Source organism: Protopterus annectens, chromosome 4.part0 (assembly GCF_019279795.1).
Source record: "Protopterus annectens isolate FY-2018-M chromosome 4.part0, PAN1.0, whole genome shotgun sequence".
Lineage (NCBI taxonomy): Eukaryota > Metazoa > Chordata > Ceratodontiformes > Protopteridae > Protopterus > Protopterus annectens.
In genome coordinates, this window is record NC_056733.1 from 1,816,705,441 (window position 1) to 1,816,730,011 (window position 24,571).

The 24,571-nt window shown below is 42.1% G+C and overlaps 1 protein-coding gene and 1 long non-coding RNA gene across 2 annotated transcripts in view; one reads left to right on the forward strand and one right to left on the reverse strand.

The window, feature by feature from the left end:
• Positions 1–24,571, reverse strand: part of CDC23 (cell division cycle 23) — a gene marked incomplete in the record, with an annotated part of 1,734,005 nt that overhangs the window by 307,810 nt on the left and 1,401,624 nt on the right. The window contains 1 exon segment of the mRNA XM_044069509.1: positions 2,576–2,654. Within this exon segment, the coding sequence (XP_043925444.1) occupies positions 2,576–2,654 (79 nt within the window).
• LOC122800034 lies at positions 2,575–22,950 on the forward strand. The gene is made up of 4 exons (XR_006364521.1): positions 2,575–2,652; positions 9,222–9,226; positions 21,910–21,913; positions 22,939–22,950. It is a non-coding gene; the product is annotated as an uncharacterized LOC122800034 (long non-coding RNA).

Sequence of the window (24,571 nt, forward strand, 5' to 3'; positions counted from 1 at the left end):
TCATCAGGTAGGGGCTGTAGATGCAGCCAGGAGTATCGCCTCAATACAGAGGCAGATGTAGCTGACCTGGCAGAGACCTCCACTGCTTCATATGGACACCTTAGGGGATGTTTATTGACTGGAGATGAGCCCAAGCAAGGAAGACAGGGATGCCTTTGCAGAGCAGTCAGGGATCTCAGAGTTCCTTAGAAGCTTAATCCAGTAAGGACAAGGAGTATTTGGCCATGCGTGCCCTATCAATGGGAATAGAAATGGTTGCTGGGTCAGCTGGCGAGCATTTGAAAAGGAATATTTCTGCATCAGGTACCCTATACAACCGGTGTGCTCTTCTAGGGGCAGGTGGCTGGTAATCTGGGTTTATGCATGCTGCTGCAAAAGCATCCAGAAAGGCAGGCTGGACAAGAGGAACAGGAGCCGGATTAGGAGATTCCCTCTGGACCCATAGAATCTTTTTTGTTGCTCAGACATGTCTGAACGATCCCATTTAAAATGTTCCCCCATAAGACTGACAGTGTCCCCGAAGATAAGGTTTTCCACAGGGGAGTCAGGTTCAGCAGGGGCTTCTTCTAGGGATCCATACCGCAAGAGGGAAAGAAATTTGTGAAGAGTAGGACAAGGAGTCCTCTGAGGAGTCGGACATTTCCTCTTCTGCAGGGTGGCTAGGAGTTGTCTCAGGCTGAACAGGCCTGGGACTAAGAAGAGGTAGAGCCATGTGAGGGAGGTCTGGCATAGGCCTAAGGGCCAGAAGGGCATTGTAGAGGCTCTGACTGAAGGCCTGCCAGTCTGGCAAGGTCTCCGGGGTTGAGGCGATATGCCTCGTCTTATATATTTTTTTCTTTGTAGGCCTAACCGACGTCTGGCTGGCAGTTGGCCTTGAAGTAATAGGAGCGGCAGAGGCCTGCTCCGAAGTGCCAATCCCAGAAGCTGGTTCCTCCCTGTTGTCTGAATCAGGCACTGGGATATCCTCCCCGGATGAGTCGTCCACTCTGGATTGTGCGGTCTCCTGATAGGTACCCATTTTATCCCAAGTGGTGGATGCCGGTTCCTCAGCCAAGCTAATGGTGGCTATAGGCTGAGAATTGATGGAGGGAGGCTCAATGGAAGTAGACGGCCTCGCAGTCTTGGCCCTCTTCCTGGGTGGTTCGGATGGGGTGTCGGAAGCAGCTTCCATTCAGAGAGTGATCTGTCTAAGGAGCTGGCTTTCAAGGTACAAGTCAAGGGCCCGAGGTCGGAGACAAAGGGTCTTACGGATGAACGACTTACAAATGGTGCAGTTTTTATAATCGTGATCCCTACCTAAACAAAAGAGACCCTGGTCGTGGGCGTCTTTGTGGGGAATCTGGTGACCACAGTTGCACTTGCTCTTACCAGACATTAACAGACTACATTAAATACAAAAGGACTGAAGAAAATCCCCAATGGGATACTTATCTTAATTCAAAACTGATCAGACATCTGCGAGTAGCAGGAACACTTGGCATACTGCTAGTGGCTGAAAAGTTCTGAGGACTGGTGCATGCAGATGTCACATTTATGGCACACATGCCTGTCAACACGTCAGACATCGGACGCACCATCAGAGACTGTAAAAGCTTTGGAAACCTGGCTGAACAAGCTGATGGGAAGAAGGGTAAACCCACTAGTGAATACTGCAACATTGGAATAGAAGGACTTCAGACTTTACCACTGGAACAAGCTTCTGTGTCAGACACTAATGACGGAAGAGACCTTTGCTACAAAAACCACCACCTGTAACTGTTGAGAAAAAAATGTCATGATAAGTACTTAAAAAATGACCAGCTCAACATGCACTGCAGAAGTATGAATGCCTTTCAAAATAATATTGGTGCTTTCTACATTCCCCAAGCCAGTCAATTCCTTGGGTGGTATAATAAAGGATTTACATAAGTCTGGTATTCTTAGATCCTGCTGAACATGCTGTGACAATCCCAGTATCACTAACCACAGTTCAAAACTCTGTCAGGGTGGTCTACATCAATTTTAACTACTCACTTCCATGACAGTTTGCAATGGGGAACTTGTTGCTGAAATGAGCATAACTATCAATACTGCTGTCAGAAATGGTGCGATAATGAGCAACATGTAAAAAGCACAGTTACCGATCCCAGTTAGAAAGATAATAAAACACATACACAGACATATCACAAGAAAAAAAAATAAAAATGTTGATTAACTATTCCACAATCACAGAAAAAGTACACACAATTTCCACAACTTGCTGGATAATAGCTTTCAACCTCTTGTTGCTAGAATAAAGCTCTTGTATTACTGTGCATTTTCTGAAGAATATGAAGGCTGAAACTGAAATGCCTGCCATTATTTAGTGAATTCAATCCTCACTGATTTGCTGCAAAAATCCAGAAAATCAAATATTTTATGAGGAACACCAAAAATGAGAGGCAAAAATCTGGACAGTTGAGAGGTATGTGATGGATATCCTACCATCCATCCCTCACTAACACACTCAGTACATGAAAGAAAGCATCTGCTAAGATAATCACTACATGGAGAGCAGATAATATTTGGAAAGTAGAGTATCAAGCCTGAAACTCACCCCACAAGAACAAATGTCTTGAACATACTTGATGTAGCACTGGGCAGCTTCTTCATACTCATTCAGCTGTTCATGGAGTCTGGGGAATAGAAACAAAAACACATAGTTAAAATCATATCTATTCATCACAAAATTAAAACAACAGCTATCACAATTATTAATCTTCCAAAATATCCTGGTTCATTAACAGCTCTGGAATGGAGCAGTTTTATCCAAAACAAACTACACTGCAAGTAATCAACGGAAGATGAACAAATAAATATTAAGGGTGTTTAATCCTAAGCACTGAACAATAAAAACAAAAGGATCATAAATGTTACAAAATATGGTAAAAACTGAATGCAAACAACAATAAGGCAAACTGATAAATGTGTTTTTTCCCTACAATAATTTATACAACCTTTCTTAAAAAGGTGATAATTTAGGGACCTCTGAAACAAGGCCATGATCTTACATGCTTGAATCAGGGAAGGCAGACAGTTTTGTAGGAATAGTGCCACAGAGGTGAATACATGCCCACCTGAAGTTTCCAACCAAGTCCTAGGACCAAATGAACAGTGCCTCACCAGAGTATCTGAGATTCCTAAAAAGGGCATGAGGTAACAAGAACTTTTGCAAAGAGGTGAGACAATGACAGGGTAGGGAAGAGAAGATTAAAAAGACTTTAAATTAAAACCCAACATTACCATGCCATGTGGTAAAGGGGTAATACAACTTGAGAAACATTATTCAACACAATTTTCACAGACTTCTGTACCCTTCTGCAAAGCAAGGTTGCCATCTGTAAGTCCAAGGTTAATCCCATTAAATTAATCAATTTGGGAAGTACTAGATTATGTTAAGTACTTACCACAATAGTAGATCCCGAGCACTTACTTGCCTCATTCCTCTGAAGTGACTAAAACAGGTCTCACACCAGTGATGGTACTGATGCAAGTGGTGTGAGACTGTCATATTAATTCGGTGCTGGTTTGTTCTTTGTTTGGTTCTTAAAACCTGCAGGCTCCAACAGGGATGCATTCTTGTAGTAGACAAATGCCCTGTATTCAGCCAAATAAAAACTGTAAGCAAGGCAAACAGAAAATACTGGCATCACCTTCACCAAATACGGTAACTCATAACCAGCAACGGTAAACAAAATTTTACACTAAAAGAAGGAAGCTTTACTCTTACAGTGACCTCTCTATTGTTATGGCAAGTACCTTATATAACTGCACTAACTTCTTCAGGACGGGTCACTTGTTTAATTCCTAACACCAGAGTAGAAATCAAAGCATCACTCAGTTACCTCTGGTAAGTGAAAAGTTAAAAGAACACCTGAAGCACAGCACTGCTCTACCCCTGTACTACCTCTAGAATATGCTTCTGTCAGTGGTAGTGAAAGTATGAGCCAATGTCCATGTGGCAAGTCACTAGAATATCTCATGCAGAACTAAAGTCAGCGGAAGTTACTCCTGTTCTACTGGAATGTGCCTTAAAAGGTCCCTGAAATGTGTTACTATACCGGTCATAGTAAAAGGAAATACCCAGGGCCAGCCACTTTGACAATGTTTTAGGTATAGGTATGCCTTTCTTAAAGGAGTCAAAAACCTGAACTGTTTTTTTTTTCTGAAGACACAAATTATCTTGGTGTAATATCTTAGCTGTTGAAAAAGAAATGCAGTGGGCCACCACTTTAACAGTTTAGTTACAGGTATGCTTTTCTTAAACAGACACAAAGCTGAGCTGTTTTCTTGAAATTACGACTTCTCCTCGTGTAGTATGTTAGTTTGTGCAAGTTTAGCATATAGGTTCAAAGGATGAAACTAGGCTATTGGCCTGAAGGCCCTTATAAGCCTAGCCAAGAATTTCACCCATGTTCCCTCAAAGTCAGCACCTGTTTCCCCTATCCAGCAGAGACACAGGTGGGATCCCAGGAGTGTACTTTCCGTTTCCCATCTAGTCGTCCAGGTTCCTCTTAAAGAGGGCTAGAGACGTACTCTGCTTGACATGGAACGGAAGTCTATTCCACAGATGGGGGAGTCCTTGAGACACAAATCTATCCTGCCAACAAGTTCTATTGAATGTTATAGACCAGGTTAAGGCCTTGTGTGTGGATTGCTCGAGTGGAGTTTGTCTTACGGATATGCAGCAACTCCATCAAGGTTGGGTCAGAGATGGCCTTGCATGCCAGACACAAGTCACCTCTGAGCAGTTTGTATGAGACTGAATAGAGGGACAAGGCTTTTAGCCTATCTGTACATGATAGGTGTTTGAGACTCTGGATTTTCCTAGTCAGGAACCTCTGTGGTCTCTACAGCTGCTGCATGTGCTTGGCAAGGTACATGCCTAAGGAGGCAATGTACTCGATAATGGGTCTTATAAAGGAGAAGTACAAGGACATTATGACGACCTTGTTTCTGGATGAAATAACCTTATTTATGAGGTGGGCCATGTAGAAAGCCTTCGGTACAATGGAGGCAATGTGGTGGTCAAAAAGTGAGTTTGCTATCAACTTGGGTGCCCAAGTCCCTCACGACTGATTGCATGCTTAGTACATTGCTACTAATATGATAATTAGTGGGCATGCCATTTTCCCCAAAGGGGATAATGATGCATTTCTTGGCATTCAGTTTGAGGCCATGCTTCTGGCACCAGTCATTAGAGTTTGGGTAAGGGACTCTTGGATGATGTTTACATCACTTAGGGGAATTTAAGACAGCGCTCAGCTTGCAGTCATCTGCAAACGTGGTCAGCCACAGACCACTGGTTTTGGCTTGCACATCAGAAAAGCACATCCCAAACAGTAGGGGCCTCATGACTGATCCTTGGGGTACACTGCTCGTTACGGGTCTACTACTAGAGGTGGCTTCTAAGGAAGCTATACAAAGATGATGCTCATCTTCCTTTTGCTAGTTAGGAGAGCAGGCTGACAGCTGAATGGACTGAGTGACACTGATGTGACTACTCTGGAGAAGAATGAGAAATAAACCACAGAATCATCCATTTCACTATGAGAGCAATGCAAGTTGCCTGCAATTCAAACTCCTCTTCATGAGGTTATAGCAGTTACTAAGTGTTTCTGATACAATGATTTAATATCCACTATGTCAGCTGGTTCAAATGAACGTAGAATTAGCTCTTCTATCATGAAATTCAAACTGCATGTAGGGGAAAGAGGTCTTACAGAAGATCTTAATTACAACTTTCTGGAAGGCCTTAACAGATGGGACTGTTAGTACCGGAGGAAAAGGCTGCAGATGAATAGAAATTGCTAAGACACATGTTTTATTTTAAGAACATACGAATTATGTTCAAACACATGGTTCAGATAACTTAAGACCCTTGGAGAAAGGCATCTCAATGGGCCTAGACCTTATGTAGTAACTCCAAAAGAAAATTTTCCTCAGCTTTAGCAGGTAAGTTTTCCTTGTCATAAGTCTTCTGCTTGTTCTTATAACATTTAGAACGCCATCAAAAAAAGCAGTCACTAACTGAAATTGAAACTCTCTTCCAAGCTGAGATATTTAGGGGCTAGGCAAGAGCCCCGAGACCCTTTTGTTCCTGCCTCAGAACCCACATTAACCTTCCATTCCCTGAAATAGTGCAGCAGTAGGGAAAGGGCCAGCTTGCTGGCCCTTTGGGCAGCATACCCTTTTCCCCCTGGAAGCACCCCTCCCCAGCAGCTCCTCCAAGCCACAACTGCTACCTCCCCAGGGGATTAGTGCCCCTATAGGACAGTTCCACTGTGCTATTTAATGTGAATGTACTACTGCAGTGTGCTCAGCCAGCTCAGCACTCCACTAAGTGAACACCTACTGCTCCCGCTAGATGTCACCAATATGGCGAGCAACAGCCTACTTCCTCCCCCAGAGTAGGTAAGACGGCAGTGGCCAGTCACTCTTATCCTCCCCCAGCAAGCTCCTACAGGCATCTAGCCTGCTAATCAATTTTGGGTTGCCCATGACAGTCAGAACTTTATCCTTCTATGCCATGGACCTGGCTAACATCTTCTGAGTCTTGAGATTAGGATGTAGTACTTTGACCTGCTGTGAAATTAGTAGAGACATGCACACAGGCAAGGGCCACAATGAAGAATGACTACTTTCATCAAGACAAAAAATGCAGTTGCATCAAGAAAATCTTTGCAATGTCAAACAAAAAGTAAATCAAACATATGGTGTTTCCTACACATGTCCCTTTATGCCTCTTGATGACCTACAATGGTCTCACACTATCATTACATGGAGGTTGGCTGCTGTGTGAGGGATTAATATATAACCAGTATTGCAAGCAGCTCTCTTTAGTTCAAGCCCTCTTTTGAACTTATCAGGGATTTCTGAAGACTTTTAAGATATTTATAACCAGAAACTGCAACTCTGTAGTAATTAAATGAAAACATAAACTACATGTAGTCTTCTAAGAGAAATGGAAGATGGTTATGTTTCCTGCTACAGTGACCTCTTCTTGAGCATCTATAGCTGTGACAAAATATACTTGTACATAATTGTACTGTAACTAATGTTTTTTGTGGAAGGTCAGTCACCTGAATAATAAACATTTGGATCCAATGTTGTCTTTTTCATCTGACTTAATGGATTGGTTATCAGATCTGACACGGACACCTTTTTCAGGCTCTCTGACCCAGGGCTCAGATCTCATTTGCTACCCGTTTCATTCAGACGCACTAGGGCACAGTGCTCAATCATTTAGTTAAAGGAATTTTTCCTTCAGTTTCCATTAGTAGTTTGTAGTATCTTAGTTATTCCTCCCATACAGTTAGCTCCTTGTTGGGGGTATCCAACTACTTAGTTTGTTAGTGTTGTTTGTGCCTCAAGGCGTTTAGGGCTAGTCCATCCTGTGGATGCGCTCACTGACCTGGTCTTTCAGCAGGCTTGGAAGGAACCCGATGTGAGTCAATTCAGAGAAAACCTAACAAGATCTTGGTGTGCCTTAGGGATAGGTCATATTGGAGCAAGGATCCCACTATAGATGCCACAATGGTTGTGGCTGCCAGGAAAAAGGAGCTCCTTGAACAGACCACCTCTGCCATCCCCCTAGTAGGGAGTCTACTGTGTTGGACAGGTTCTAAAAGCAAACTTATGCTTCACTGACACTTCCTCTATATGCACTGAATTACCTAGCCCTTATGATACGTTTCCTTTGATAGACTCGACCAAGATGATTTCCAAGTCCTTCTCAGGTAATCCGACTACCGATAAGATTGTGAAATCACAGCTAACCACCCTTCAGTCAATGTCTAATTTGCCTAGGCAACTGCTTTACAACGCAGCTGATGGCATATCGAGAGCTGCAGGCACTGGCATTGCCATTTACCAACACACTTGGATGTGTGTCTGCAACCTTGCAGAGAGACTCAAGACGTCCCTTTTCAATGCTCCCCTTGATGGTTCCACACGTTCTGGACCCAAGGTCAAGGAAACAACAAGAGTACCAGGAGTGAGCAGGAGGGCATAGTCCTGTCTGCCTTGGGCAAATGTTTTTTCATCCTACCCAAAGGACTTTCTCCTGGAATCAAAAGGGTGGAAAGAAGTTACAGTTCCCTAAATTGCAGGGCTTAGGCTCAGGACCCTTCTGGCGACCATCAAGGACTTCTTGCTCCAATTCTCTCATCAGCTGGGGATTACTTTCAACCTAAATAAAAGCCAGCTGACACTGACCCAGACAACAGAATTGCTATGGTGTCACCTGGACAACGACATCTCAAACTGACAAACTTACAGACTCAAAGAATCCTCTGTTTGCATTGGCAAGCTTCTGAGGTCCTCTTTCTCGACTCCTCCAGCAACACTTATTCTTCGGGTACTGGGGTTAATGGCTTCTTTGATCACACTGGTTCCTTACGCCAGAGTTTACATGAGGGTGTTACAGTAGAACCTCTTATGTAAAATGGTCCATTTTGTATCAACCCATGCATGTTCCAGTTTGTGTCTCACTAATATGCAGGCATCACCATCCACTGGTGGTGAGCTTCCCCACTGACTTGAGGTCGACCATTCATCTTTCCACCCACAAAAGCTACAGTGACCACAGACACCTCCCTTCTGGTGTTAGGGTGACATTTTGAAGAGAAGATGATTCAAGGCACATGTACAACTTCAGAGGTCAAACTTCACATCACTGTCTTGGAATGAGAACAGTCCTCCTAGCACTGTAGGCTTTACAGGATTCCCTCCCAATGATATAATTTCTATAAAGTTGGACAGAATTGCTGTTGTCTGGTACATCAAGTAAAAAGGGGGATGTGTTCTTATCCACAAAGTAGAGAAATCAATAGAGAGCTTGGCAATGTCTTTCCAATGCTTTCTAGTGGCAAAGCACATCCGGGGAGTTCCAATGTTTTAGTGGACAAACTTAGCAGGTCACTGTCCTGCCTAATGAGTGGTCCCTCAACAAGTCAGTGGCAACCATAACTTTCAGTCAACGGCCAGCCATAATGTGACCTATGTGCAACTCCTCTGAACACTAAGTATAGCAACTACTTTGCCCTAGAAAGGTCAGTTTCTGAGGGATGCTCTGATTCACACATGGCAACTGGGTCTCCTATATACCTTTCCATACTTTTCCCCTTATAATGAAGTTCTTTCAGAAAGTAATCCAGTGCAAGGCAACAAATATTCTCATGGTCACCTTCCGGCCTCATCAGGTTTGGTTCACCCTTCATTTGGCGTTACCTGACACTCTCCCTGGGTGCTGGACCCACTTACAGATCTCCTGTTTCACCCATCTGGAGAGCCTCACTGGGATGTAAAGGCTCTAAAATTAAGTGCACAGCTCCTCCAATTCCAGTGATGGCCAGGGATGCCAGGCTTTCTACTTCGGTGCTCTGTATTTTATCCTCCTTGCAGAAGCTAAACACTAGAAAAGTCTACAGAAGCAAATGGAAGGAATTTGCTATCTGGGCATTACCAGTGGTTGGATCCCTTCTCAGCATCTTTACTATCTACTCTGAATTTTTTGGCAGGATTGTTTCAGGAAAATGCTAGTTCTTCTACCATTAATATAGCTGGCAGCCATTAATATAGCTGGCAGCCATATCTAATTTTCATGTAGGAGAAAATCAGAACTCCACTGCTTCCTTGAAACTTTCAGAACCCTTTTTGTGGGAAACATTCCTTCTCAGGCTGACTGTGAGGGATCCTGTTCTTCTTTGGGACATTGCTTCAAGCCTTAACTAGACTACCTTTTGAACTGGCAGTTTGACAGCCATTATGTGAGCTAGGATAATTTCCGAATTGCAGGCATCACTCTGCAAACCTCCTTATGTGATCTTTCATAAGGACAGGGTATCTCTTTGAACAGATTCAAATTTTATTCCCAAAGTGGCCTTGGAAGCTACCCTTAATTAGTCAAATAATTTACCAGTCTTCCTTCTAAAATTTTCTAATAAAGAACACAATTTGCATTTGCTGGATGTTCACTGCCAACTGAGGCTCTACTTACATCATACCAAGGACTTTAGATAAACATATCAACTTTTTTTTTCCATTTTAAAAGTCAAACTGTGATTGCAAATGCCACATTATCCAGGTGTCTTTCTGACTATTATTTTTGCAAACAAACCAAAAGGCCTATAGCTTCCTCACAAACCAAAATTCATTCAACCTGAACAGTTGCAGCTTTCTTTGCCACAGTGCCTCTGGATGACATTTGTGCTGTGGCTACTTGGTCTACTGTCCCCACCTTTGTTCCCATTACAAGCTGGGCCTGTACTTTAGACCCTGAGCATCTTTTGGCTTCAGCATCCTGCAGGATATCCTTATATGAGACTACCCTAGAATCTGCCCCATCCATTGAGTTAGATGTAAAAAAGGCAACATCAGATTAGAAAGTTATATCCTTACCATAACACTAGATCTGTGTTGCCTTTTTCCTTCTGGCACAACCTTCGTTTTCTCTGTTCTCCTTACCTAAACTGTAATCTTTACTGCTCTGGATTGACTGCATTGGACCAGTCCAATTTGAAGCCGTATCCTAGTGTTACTCAAGTTCTTCCTGCTCTTATTTAGTAGTTTTAGGAATATGTGTAAGGTGCAAGCATAGCCGGCCTTAGGCATAGGCCAACTAGGCAGCCGCCTAGGGCGCCACTGTAGCAGGGGCGCTTTTTCAGTATTTATTTAATGTAGGTAGACCAGGATGAGGGCACCAGATGGTGTGGTGGGGGGTACCGTGGAGCCCTTTTGCCTAGAGCAGCAGTTGACCTAAGGCCGCTCCTGGGTGCAAGCTGGAAAACTTGATCTGAGGTATTGAAGGGACATGAGGGAATTATGGGCAGGGGGGAGGAGCCTTAGCCCTGGATCTGGTAGCCTGAAAAAGGTGCTGATGTCAGATCTGGTCAGATCAGGTAACCCAACCGTTGAGCTGGATGGAAGATGATAAATGCATATCATAAAGAAATGTGTATACTTAGTTTGTTGACAATGTATAAAAAAGCACATCTCTCTAAACATTACCAAGGAAGTATAATTTTGCATAAATGAATTGTAAAAAGAAAAGCGGTGATTTTCTACAGTTAGATCACACATTGGCTAACACCAAAGCAATGGATATTGCTATAGCCAATAATATTTTATTCTACTGCAGGATGCAGTAAATGAAAGTCTCTCAAAGGTGTCCTGTACTTATAGCAGAAGGCAATTCAGTAGTTCAGCTACTATAGATTGGTAGGCACTTTTTCCTGGCTGGAAGAAAAACAAACAGTTTTTAAAAATTCATTAATCTTCCAAATAAAATAGGAGAGACATTTGTGCCCTCACAGCAAATGCAATCATAATATGGTTTATTCTATTTATTTAAGTAGAAGATTTGTCAGCTGACTGCCCTGACTGACCTACTGCTGATGCAAATTGCAAGCATAGGGTTCATCTCCTAGACAACCTTTAATCCTTAAGCAATAAATAGGACAATTTATATATTAAAGTTTCTAACTCTGAAGACGCTTGATGGTAATCGGAAGGGTGTTTTCCAGGAGAGGAAGTTAACTTTACTGTAGCTTAAATTCAGAGGGAGGTAAAACTAAAGTTTAAGCCCAAAGGAAAAGTATACATCCCTCTTAGCTCTGAAATGAATAACTCTCAGGAAGGTGTTAACAGAAAGTTGCAATGTTCACTGTAAGACAAACAGTACAGAAGAAGAGATTGAAGAACCATTACTTTTGAATCGAAAACAACTAAAGGATTAGTCTAATAACATTGGCAATGCAAACAACCTATACAACGCAAAGCAATGAAAAAAATCTCTCATTTTTATATGAAAGAATTTTCCACATTAAAAGAATTTCACTTTTCTTTAAGGTATTTAAAATTTAGGAGGCAAAGATACCAGAAATCAAAACTTTACCTTCCACAACAAATGATTTGAAGTTTAGGTTCATAGGTAGGTACAAGGCTATTGGCCCTAAGGCCCATATAAGCCTTGCCAAAAAGGTACCCTGGCTTTTGCCACCAATTAAAATTATTTTCCTGTGCTCCTGTGGAGCACAGCCACAGAGGTGATCCCCAGGGTGAATTTCCTATTTCCCATCCAATCATCAAGATTTTTCACGAAGAGTGCTAATGAGGAGCTTTGTTTGATACAGATAGGTAGTTTGTTCCAGAGTATGGGAAGTCTCTGGGACAGGAATCTATCCCTCCAGCATGTTCTGTTTATTGTATTGACAAGGTTTAGGTCTCTAGAGAGTGTAGCTCGGAGGGATTGGGATTTCTTTAAGTGGAGCTTGTCCAACAGCTCTGGGTTTGACATAGCTTTGCATGTTAGGCAGAGATTGCTTCTGAGTAGGCGATATGCGACGGAGTAAAGCTGGGGATTTTTGAGATGGTCTGCATAGGGCATCTGTTTGAGGCCGGTAATCCTCTTTCTGAGGTTATTTCTGTGGCCTTTCCAGTTGTTGTAGATGTCTTGAGAGGTACATACCAAAAGGGGCATTATACTCTATATAATGGGTCTAATGAGTGACGAGTAGAGGGGAACAATGACCTCTTTTCCTGGATGAGAAGCCTTTTGTGATGAGTTGTGCCACGTAGAAGGATTTCCTGACTACTGTGGCGATGTGATCAAAGGAGAAACGACTGTCCACCTGTGTCCCAAGGTCTCTTATCACACTTTCAGTGCTAAGTAGACTACCACCTATGTGGTAGCTCATGGGTACAAGGGTTTTTACCAAAGGGGATGACAATTCACTTTTTGGCATTGAGCTTGAGACCATGGCTTTGACACCAGGCATCTGTCTCCATGAGGCCCTTTTGTAGGATGTTCACATCGTTAGGAGTTTTGATTATGGCTCCTAGCTTGCAGTCATCTGCGAACTTTGTTAGCCAAAGACTTTCTGCCTTTTACAAATCCAAAGTGGGTGGGGTGCAGAGTTTGGAGATTACCAATGTCTGTGGACAAGATCCATGATGATACGTTCCATGGCTTGCAGAATAGGCTCGTTAGGTTAATGGGACGGTAGGTCCCTGGGTCCGTGGTGGCTCCCCCTTTGTGGAGTGGGATAACTGTTGCCATGTGCCATTCAGTGGGCACAAAGCCTGAGGTGAGGCTATGATTGAATAGGTTTATATTAAATAAGCGAACGCTTATTCATCGACCCTAGTTCAGCGAATGCTGAAAATGCTGAACACTTGGAACAGTGATTTTTTTCCTGAGGGGAGAAAAAAAAAACTTAAAACAGTATTTAATGTGGGGGGCTTTGCCCCCACACCCCCCTACTTAAATATACCAACTCCAAGATTGCACCACAGTGGAGGAAACGGCAAACTCCCGAAACCGGCCCAGCAATTTATTTCCCCTGAGAAAAAATTTGCTGTTCCAGGTGTTCGGGATTTTCAGTGTTCGCTGAAATAGGGTAGATGAATCAGCATTTGCTTTTAAGCATTTGCTGATTGAACATGGTGCTTGGGTGGGATGCCAGTTCATTCTGCAGTTCATGTAGAACACAGCCTGGTATGATGTCAGGTCCCATGGATGCTGTGTTCTTGGCTTTGGAGTGTGTGGTTTTTACCTGTGCAGCCGTAATTACAGGAACTTTGCATTCTTCTGGTATAGAGATGGGCCCTTTAGGGGGTGAGAGAGGGGTAAAGTTAGCACTGAACCTATCTGCCAGGATGTTGGCAATATCCATTGATTCGGTATATTTAGTGCCATTGCGCTGCAACTCAGAGTAGATCTGAGTGTTGCCATTGAGATTCTTGACATAGCTATAGAATGTTTTGTGGTCGTCTTTAGAATCAGCGGCGATTTTGTTTTCGTAACTATCTTTGGAGGATTTTATGAGGGATCTCAGCTTTTCACTGAAGCTGACCAGGGAGTTCCTCCAGTCATGGGATTTTACTCTTTTTTGCAACAGTTTCTTTCTTCTGTTGTACAGTTCGTTTATGGCAGGGGACAACCAGATTGGCTTCCTTTTTTTTGGAGGACATCTTGGTTCTGTTAGGGATAGCACAATCCATGCACTCGTTAAGTGCTTATAAAGTGCATTTGTGTAGGATTCAGCAGTCGTACCTCTACTGTCCATCTGCATGGGTGTCATGAAGTTTGCCACTTCTGTCTTAAGAAGCATGAAGTTGGCTTTGGAGAAATTTTTTACGGTGGTTTCCCTAATGGGGGGCAGGATGTGGATGTCTCGGGTGATAAGCTTGTGGTCGGATCCGACCAATGAGGAATTGACCTCTGGTGTGGAACACCAGCTGCCCATGTTGGTAATGACCAGGTCTAGGATATTGTTGCCCCTGGTGGGGGTGTGGATAAGTTGATCCAAGGCATTGGAATTTATGAATTACAGAAAACGTTGAACAAAAGAGTTGGTACATGAATAGTTTTTCCAGTTAATGGTGGGGTAGTTGAAATTGCCCATAATTAGGGTGTTGGGTTGTATCAAGAAATGAGAAGTGGGAATCCTGGGGCATGGTGGGGGATCTGTAGCAAGTTACAATTTGGATTGCGGTCTTGCCCAGAGTTAGTTGCACTTGGATAATCTCAGATGCATTATGCTGAGCAACTAGCCTGGAGGTGTAGATATTCTTAATGAATATGGACACGCCTCCGCCTTTAGAGTTTCGGTCCAGGTTAGGTGGCTGAAAGATGTGGTATGAACTACAGCCTGGTAATGCAGGGGTGCTCTCTGGAGCCTTGAACCAGGTCTCTGTCACAGCACAGATGTTGATGTTCTCCATTTTAAGGAGTGCCTCGAGTGAATGCATTTTGAGGCTTAGACTTCTAGCATTACCCTCAGATTTTGCTTGGTTGTACCTGTTAAGGTGGTGAATTTGTCAGTTGAACCTTGCCTAAAAAAGGCACTATAGCGATGGTAAGAGCCTTAGCCAGTGTCCGGAATCCCAAGTGTGACAGATGCAGGCCATCTCTGGCAAAGGATTGTGGTCCGTTGATCATGTCATCCCAGGCAGACAGATACTGGATCCCCTTAAAATGACACCAAAAGCTTAGCCAATTGTTGAAGTTAATCATTTTGTCCTTGTACTGTGGTATCATCCTGGGTGATGGCAGGATGCTACTCAGGGCTAGGGTCATACCTGCCTGGGATACATGATCGGAGAGCTCCTCCATGTCTCTTTTCATGTAGTCCAGGGAGGTATGTCTCAGGTCATTTACACCCACATGGACAATGCTAGAGTCATATTTGTACTTGTTCTGGAGTGACCCGAGTGCACGCATTATGTAGCGGATCCTGCTACCTGACAGGCAGCTGACAGTAACTTTCTCCTTGATTAGTCTGGTGAGTGGAACATCAGTGTGCTTGACTATAGAGTCACCTATGACTAGAGTGTTGGGTACATTGTTATGCCTTATGGGCTGTGGTTGAGTGGCACTCAGTTTGTGGCTGTGTGTCATTTGGGTTGTGTTGAGGGGTGGAGGTTGCTTGCATTTCTGATTTGGAGGTCTCTGTTGCTTGAGCAGATTTTTATTGAGAGTCTCCACGAATGTAGGTGTGTGTTTCGTGTTTCTATGCGTGTGTTTTAGTGGGGCAGGTTTTGAGGGACTGTGATGAATGTGGTGTGGTGCAAGTGTTTACCCACCTTCTCTTGACTGTCTAGTCAAGTCTTGGGTGAAGAGAGCTTTACTTCCAGTTTAGCTATATAAGTGCATCTCTCTCAGGTTGTAGTGTTGGGTGGTAGGAGGAGAGGGTTGTCTGTGTACATGAGGCAATTGCTGCATTGCCCCAAGATGCCCAGATTCATCAGGTAGACAGGAGAAAACACTGGGAGCTGACCCTTAGACATGCCTGGATAGGTGCTTATTTATTAAGTACTAAAAATTGTTTTCCTCTAGAGAAAGTACAATTGTGTAAAATCTTACTATAACAGTAGATACCCTTCTTTTCACTGTTACGGTACTCATCACCTCTGTGACCTCCTGCCAAGGATAGCCCAACATCCGACCAGCATGCCAAAGCCTTTATTACCTAAGGAGCTTTAGGGCATAAAGATGACTCATATGTGCTCCCCACTCAGAAGTGAGGTGCCTCAGGAGAACTAGGACTCCCCTGTGGAAAGGAGGACATGTTCATGCAGAAAAAAAGAATGAAGGAAGCGGATAGAAACCTCTCAGCCAATACTAAAAATACCACCCATGCAAAAGGGAGAGAGAAGGGGGTAGGAGTGAGTGAGTACTACAACAATGAAAAGAAGGACATCTACTGCTATGGTAAGATTTTACAGAACTGTTCTATGTCCTTCCATGCCACTGCTGCAGTATTCATCACCTCTGGGAGAGCACAAAAGCTACAGGAAAGGCAATGAGGAGCCCTCCACAAACCCATTCAGGATGGCCTTGGCAGAACCTGCCCTGGCCCTGAAAATAACTTCCAATTTGTAACGACTTGTGGAAGTGTGAACTAAAGACCCAGCAGCAGCTTCAAGGATGGAGTTTGTGTCCAAACTTTTGAATAAAGCTCCCAAAAGGTCATTGCTCTAGTAGGAGCAGCTTTCACAAAGCAGACAATTGCTTACCATGAAAAGAACAAAAAGAAATGGCCTTAGAAATCCAGGAGGGGATGGTTTGCTTACAAACTGCCAAACCCAATGTCTTGGTATGAAAAGAAACAAAAAGCTGATCAGATTTACAAAAGGCTTTAGTTTTGCCTAAATAATACCAGAGTTGTCTATGCAAATCCAACGTATGCAGAAAACCTTTTCACTAGCAGATTGTGGAGAAGGGAAAAAAAGAAGGAAGCTGGAGAGACTAACTAACAGACAACTCATTAATCATCTTGGTCATAAAAGGATTCATATGAAGACATACCCTGTTTATTAAAGACCAAAAAGGGACGGACTGCCATCAAGGCCTGTAAAAGCAAATAAAACTGTCTTTCAGGTGCAATGTTTCACAGCAGCAGCAGGCTCAAAAGGAGCCCAAGTCAGCTTGGATAAATTAAGATCCCAAGAAAAAGGAATGGGCTTTTTTTTTTTTGGGGGGGGGTCTTCTAATATGAAGGATGCCTTTAAGAAACTGCTTGACCTCAAACCTACAGGCCAAAGGAGGAGTAAATGGCAGATATATCGAAATGTCTAACAAGTGGGTTTTCACTGAAGAATATGCCAAGCCAGCATGCAGTAGTTCGCACAGGTACTAAAGAACCAAGGGGCCCCCACTAAAAAGGGGTCCTGGTGATGTCTAAGACACCAAACAGAAGGGGTCCTGGTAATGCTTAGACACCAAACAGAAGATCTCTTCCATTTGGACAAGAATGAATTTCTGATACTAGGTTTCCTGGCCTCCTGCAGGACCCTAAGTATGCCCTCAGGCAACTGGTGCCAGAAAGGAATTAAAACCTTGTCACCCAATGAGTCAGTTGAACAGCAGACAAAGGAGGGTGAAGGAGAGTGCCTTTGTGCTGTGTGAGAAGATCCCTGAGGTGAAGTAACTTGTGATGATTGCCCCTGTCCAGATGGAATAAGAGAAGGAACCAGTGCTGTCTGGGCCAAAAGGAAGTCAACAAAAAGAGTTTTGGAGAGTCCTTGTTGATTTTGTGAAGGACCCCTGGAAGATGAGGAAGGGGAGGAAAAGGCATACAAGAACATACCCTTCCAAGAAAAATACACGGCTTTCAACTTTCACACCCAAGGACTTGGGACTCTGGAGCAGAGCTGAGGAAGTTGCCTGTTTAGAGGGGATGCAAAAAGATCTACTGGAGGACTACCCCACAAATTATGTCCAGAAACAAATCCTTGTGAAGCATCTACTCAAGAGGCTGTACCCTGGATCTGCTGAGAGAATCTGCCACAAGATTGCACTCTAAAGGTATATAAACTTCCCGTTGTGTGACCTGCAATTTGATTGCCATTTCCCTTGCTTGAAGGGCCAATCCAAAAAGACAAGATCGGACGCTCTCTTGTTTGTTGATGTACCACATGACTGTGGTGTGGTCTGTAAAAACCTTCGAGAGACCTGGGATCCAGAGAGCATGGAAAGCTTGATGGGACAGAATCCTCAAAACTGGACCAGAGACTTGGAACCAACAAAACAAAAAACTTGAATATTCACTGTCTTCTGCACAGAATTTTTTTGTTTTGTTGAAGGGCCAGAATGACAGCCCACATTTCCTTGATAGTGATGTGATCCATCCTCTGCTAAGTGGACCAAAAACTCTGTTCCTCAAGGTGCCTGAAGTGGCTCCCCACCCTAGCTCTGATACATTTGTAAAGAGTTCCCGAGATGGCTGAGGAGGATGGAAAAGGACACCTGGACTAAGAAACAGCTGCTGAATCCACTAGTAAAATTACAGTTTGAGACAAGAAAGCAGAAGAATTAGATGGTCCAGCAGGTGCTGAAGCCAGACTGATTTCAGGTACCACTGAAACTTACTGATACGAAGTCTTGCCCAGAAAAGCATAGGGATAGTGGAGACCAGAAACTCCACAGCCCTGAGAAACTCCCTGGCTAGAAGAGAGGATGGGGAAGTAGGGACAGAAAACATTTGTGAGGGACAAAACCTTGGAGGAAAGAAGAGATGCCTCCATTGGAAAAGTCTGGAAAATGCAGCCTAGGAAAATGTGGTCAGGAGATGGAGTCAACATTGCTTTTTGAAGGGTGACCACAAACCCCAGGCTGTGCAACAGAAACTGGGTCAAATGAAGACCCGCATCAGCTTGGAATGGGATGTAGCCTAAAGTAAGAGGTCATCCAGATAAGGAAATATCTGAATGCCCTGAATCTTACAGGGGCTAGACATTTGAAAACCCTTGAGGCTGTTGACACCCCAAAGGGTAAAGCAGAGAACTGAAAATAAGAACAACAAACAGAGAAACACAGACATTTTCTGAAGAGAGGGTGGGGATAGGGATGTGAAGGTAAGTGTCCTTCAAATCCAGGGAAACTGGAAAGACCTGGGGGATCAACAGAGGAAACAGTCTGAAGAGAGAGCATTCAGAAGGAAGGCACTGTGAGAAAGGTGTTCAGAAAGGAAAGATCTAGGACAGACCTTCAAAACCTCTCCGTTCTGGGGACCACACACATCCTGCAATAAAAGCCTAAACCTCTCTATCCGAGGAACTGGTTGAATGGTACCCTGGTCCAGCACACCCTATAACACCACTGGAAATGAGGAAGCTGTTCTGCAGGGAGTTGGGAAATACTGGAAAAGAGGGAAGGGCTGTCCAGGTCAAAGTAACCCTGATGGATAATGGAGAGAACCCAGGTGTCTGTGGTAATCACCTGCCAAATGTAGAAAGAAAAAGAGTAAGCCTCTGGGACAAGGGAATCTGGCCGAGAGGAAGGAAGAGTAACCAGTCAGATGACTGCAGATATGTCAGGAAAGGACAGATTCTGTGGCCTGGACGTTTGTGTAGGCTTATTAGAAAAGACATAAATGGGGGCCTTCTTATAGTTGGAAAACTGTCTAGGCAGTCTATGCATAAAAGCAGTCTTACTGGTATAGTTCCTCTAAAACCTGGGGATCCTGTAATGCCTTAAAAAGGTCAGCTAGAGTAATAGCAAACAAATTTTGGTTATCCAAAGGAGCATCCAGAAGATTTTGCTTTGATATCATCTGGCAAAGCCTGAAGGCGAAGCCAGGAACAGCACCTCCTAGGTTCATAGGTTAATACTAGGCTAACTGCCCTTGTGAGCCATTTTAAGCCTAGCAAGTTATCCCCTGTGAGATTCAAACCCTGTACCTTGTGTTTGTAAGGCAAACACCTTAACCATTAGGCCACCCTCCCAACTCATCACAAAGGCAGATGCATCTGCTGTATTACAGCTGTATTTGATATAGTAATAGGCAACCTGAGAGGTGGAAGTGAGCAAGGAGAGAGCCGAGGCCCTATCCCTCAGTCATGCATATCAGCAACAATCGTACCAATCTGACAAAGAAGACACATGATGTACAACGTCACACAAGTCTGGTAATTAATGGCCCTGAAGGCTAAAGTAGACAAAGTGTATACTTTTTTACCCATCCTTTCCATAGCTCTACTATCCTTATCTGAAAGGAGGAGCTTGGAAGAAGACAAAAGCCTAGAAGGCTTGAAAGTAGATACAGAAATCACTGCAGGATCATAGGAACTTATAGGCATCTGGCACTTATAGAACCTGGCAGGTTTCTTAGGAGCTGCAGGCTGAGAATGTGGTATGAGGGAAGCAGCAGAGAAATTATCTAATAGATCAGCCAACATAAGAAAGTACAGCACAAGGTTTAGGCAATAGAAAGTAGAAAAGGTTGTCGCCAAACGTAGAGAGTCTATAATATATAAAAAAATAATAATAACCAGAGATCCAGCAAAAATATTAGAGACAATTCAGAAAATTTGTATAAAGTAGAGAAGTGTGAAAATCAAGAAACAGCACAATGGAAATATTTATGGGAGACTTAACTATACCAAGGTTAGAGGGAAAGGATGCTTAACAACCAACAGTTATGACAGAAAAGACAAAAACAGTGATGTATGACCAATCTTCAGGAAAGTTTCCAGGAACAGAAAGTGATTTTCTTTAACGGTATTTTAAAAAGAAGGGAAGCTAGAAAAAAAAGTAAACTGTAGTGGCTGTATTACCCAAAAGGTAAGTAAAGACCCTTCAGAGCCAGCATAACAGACCCATTTCAATTTTAAATCATGATTACAAGTGTTTATGTCTCTACTAGCTAAAAGACTGGCAAAGGTGTTGCCAAAATTAATAGATATATATCAATGTGGGTTTTTTGAGGGAAGGCAAACATTTGGCAACATTACTAGAACAATGATGGTCCAGAGGAAGCAGAATGTAAGAAAATGCTACTGTTGCTGGTGGGTCTTGATAGAGTAAGGCAATGGAAGAATTTGCATTCCCTGCTACAAAATTACGATTAGGAGGATACATGAGGGATAAGAGGAAGAATTAATAATTGGTACGGTAATAAAAGTTGGCTTTATTTGCAGATATTTGGTATCTGATAAATTCAGAAAAGGACATCTCAGTGTTGTAGAATATTCTGAGATAGTTTCAAGTTTTTTCATGATATAAAATTAATAAAGATAAAACATGGGCTATAGCCATAAATTATTAAGGCACAAGCAGTGAAAATGTTTCTAGTTCCATTAGTTTTACAAACAGTGCTGGCATATTTTTTATCAACCAGAGAAGTTGTGGACATTAATAAAGATTTGAAGGAATTTATTAAAGGGGAGAAGGGCAAGATTTAAGTGGGATAAGTTGATCCTTCCAAAAGAACTAGGTGGTTTGGGATTACTTGATTTAAAGGGATATTTTAGAGCTACACAGTTAATCTGATATACAAAACTCAAGCTGAAGGTTATAATGGAAAGGGATGATTTAGAGGGATGGGGTGCGGGGAAGTTGGAGAAATAGAGAAAAAGTGGGATTTTGGATACAGGTCCTTAAACAGAATATGAATATAATGTGTGTGTTTTGTTACTAAAATAGCAGAAAAGTATTCTAAGAACTAAGCAAACACAAGAATGGAAAAAGGAAATTTTGTTGACAGAGATGACTGCAAGTAGGGGGTACAGAAAATAGGCAAGATGGGGCTGGAATTTACTGGAGAAAACTGGCAAAAGAACCAAGATATTGGGAGCAAATAACTAGACAGGGAAAGGTAACTGTGAAAAAGCCAAGACGGCATTTGGAATACAGAGTACAGGCTACCTTCCCCACCAGGGATGGATATCAGAGTATAGGCAAAGAGAAAGGGACTTGGGAATCTTAATTGAAATACTTGCTTTGGTAGAGTTTTAGTTGAATCCAGAACAGAAGCTGCTGTGAAAAAGGGCCAATTACTAGGGCATATTAAATATTGCATAACTATAAGAAACAATAGGGCATATAAATATTGCATGATAACTACAAGAATCAATCAGAGGAGGTCTGAAAAGAACTGGAACCAGGCTAGTAAAGCACTGTACAACAGAACAATGGGAGGACAGATGTATAGCTCCGAAGTATGCAACAAAATACAGAAAGTTTAGGATCTTTGAATGGAAGTGTTTGCATAGATATTTTTATGCCCAAAGCAGACTTCAAAGAATTTTCCCTTAGCTAGACAGCAAATGTTAGAGGTGTGCTGGGGAAGAAAGTGATAATTAGAAACATGTTTGGTGAGTGTAATGAATTGGCAGATTTAAAAAATTAATCCACAGAGTACTCTGCTAGAAGTCTTTGGGGAGCAAATGGCTCTAATTAAGGACAAGATTCTTTTGAACTAGGATGCAGGATCTGAACTGCCTGGACCAATGGTGTAGCTAGAAATTTACATTTTGAATTAATATCTAATATTGTTGCCACCACCACTGACCTATCATTTAAAAAATGTACTCAACCTTCAAAATGCTACTCCCAAACATGCAGGAAGGGCCATGTTATATTTAACTGTTGCCATTTATACCCTTATAAAACTTTTTTTTAAGAGGTGCATTTCCTTTCACATAAGCATTCTTTGTATACCACTACACTGTTGTTATAAATATTCTGAACATTTTGAATGTTAAAGTTTCCAAGAAATGCTCAGAAAAAATATACTCCGAGTACACCGAGGGTATACCTAGCTACAACATTGGCCTGGACATAGTAAGGTCTTGTTAAGTTTAATTCTGGTGCTGCCAAAAAAGCAATTACTAGAAAATGGAAATCAAGGTCTAAACCAAATATATTTGAAGGACTGACTATTATAAAAGAGAAAGAAGAATTGGAAGAGAGATCTTTAGTAAAGGAAAGAGGAAATTACACAGAAATAAATTAAAATTGTGGTAACAATTACCTGGAGAATAATAACGTTCAGGAACAGGAGGAATGAGGTATACGGTCAGGTATGTATTCAGCAATTTATATAATGTTGGACTGATGATGGTTACAAAGAAAGAAAATGTGTCTACAAATGAAAAAAACTGTTAATGCGTTTTTTTTTCCTGTTAATATAGGTTTTACCTATGTCTTAAGCGATAATTTAATACAAGTTAGCTCCAGAAGGAGAAGAAAAGCTAACTGGGATTCTATATTGATCACTGCAGATAAACGGGTATAACAGGATAGCTTAATAACTTACTTTTGGTGCAAAACAGAGAAGAATAAGGGAGTGGATTAGAAAAAAAGTGATAATATGGAATATGGCTAAAGGATACAAGAATATGAACTGTGACTACTGTAGTATTAAATAAAACAATGTACAAGTATCAGAAATATGTAAGAACAACAAATTAATCATTACCAAGTAGCACATTTAAAACAAATAACTTAACAGGCTAACGTGGTCTCTAAAGCAATGAGCAACAGATACAGCTGCATGCATCTGATTTAAATGGATAGTTTCAGCTACAGTAGCTATACATAACTTCAGTGCAGTAAAAGTACAACAGTCAGCCAAGTAATAAAAGTATATCATATGCATTTATTTCTAACCTTATAACTATTTTAATTTCTCTACTTTCAAAAACAGGTTTTAACATCTTTTATAACAATTCTAAACTTTAAATGTCTTGTAGATGTATCCTTTTTCACTGAAGCAAAAAGCCTGCTCTTCCTCGTCCTTTAAAACTAACGAGTTATTAACTAGAAATTTTCTACAATTGTTAAGCATCTGGTTGGGTCTGTCTGTTCTGATTTCCTGCCACGGAGTGCATCATACAACTTGTTTGCAGTTAAAAGCATTCTCTAGCATCTCCTTGCTCCTTTATGTGTTTAAACATTTCTGCAATTTTTTCTACCTAAGTAGTGTGGGTAGTTGTAGCATTGTCCATATTCAGGCTTGTGTTTTGGGCCTAGTTGTTTGTTGGTAAAGACTGTGTATGTCTGAGCACATGTTCCAGGCCATCTTAGTTTAGCCAAAGCCAGTATAGCATTTCGGTGAGAGTGAAGTGTTTATGGTCACTGGCTGATTGGGGACACTGGACTACTGCTTGGAGTAAGTACCTCATTGTTTTTTTCAAGCTTTTTTTAAAGTTGTTTCAGGTTTCAACTTTGTTGCTTAAAAAGTTAACTTGCGAGTGTTTCGGCCATTTCACACTGAGCTAATCGGAGGAAGGGCATTGAGCAAACTGATCTGTGATATATAACATTAAGTATCCTTTTTTTGCTTATTTTTACGAGTTATTTATAGCACTTTTATTGCCTGCATATACTTTTCTAGCCAGTTTCACTGTGTGTGAGGTATTAACTAGAAATTTTCTACAATTGTTAAGCATATGGTTGGGTTTGTTTTGATTTTTGTTTCCAACCCTCTCTCACTATTGGTATTCTGTTTTTATACTTGATGGTTTTGCAGTTGCCCACCCCTACTGTAAATCTGATCTAGGACAGTCCTCCCAGTCTACCTCATTCTACCTAATCCAGGGAGAACATTTGAAAAGGTCAACCCCACTTAGTTTCTGCTCCTCCTTTCCCCTTTACAAAAAAAAAAAAAAAAATTCTAAGCTTGTTTCCTGCCTTTCCTGTAAGTCGTCTAGTCCAGATACAGATTTGCTGTATCCAGGACTGTTTGTAAGCTTCTGAGCCCCCAAGCCTTTCTGTGTTGGAGGGAAGCCTTCTAGCTAAATTTTGTTTCTTAGAACTACCCAG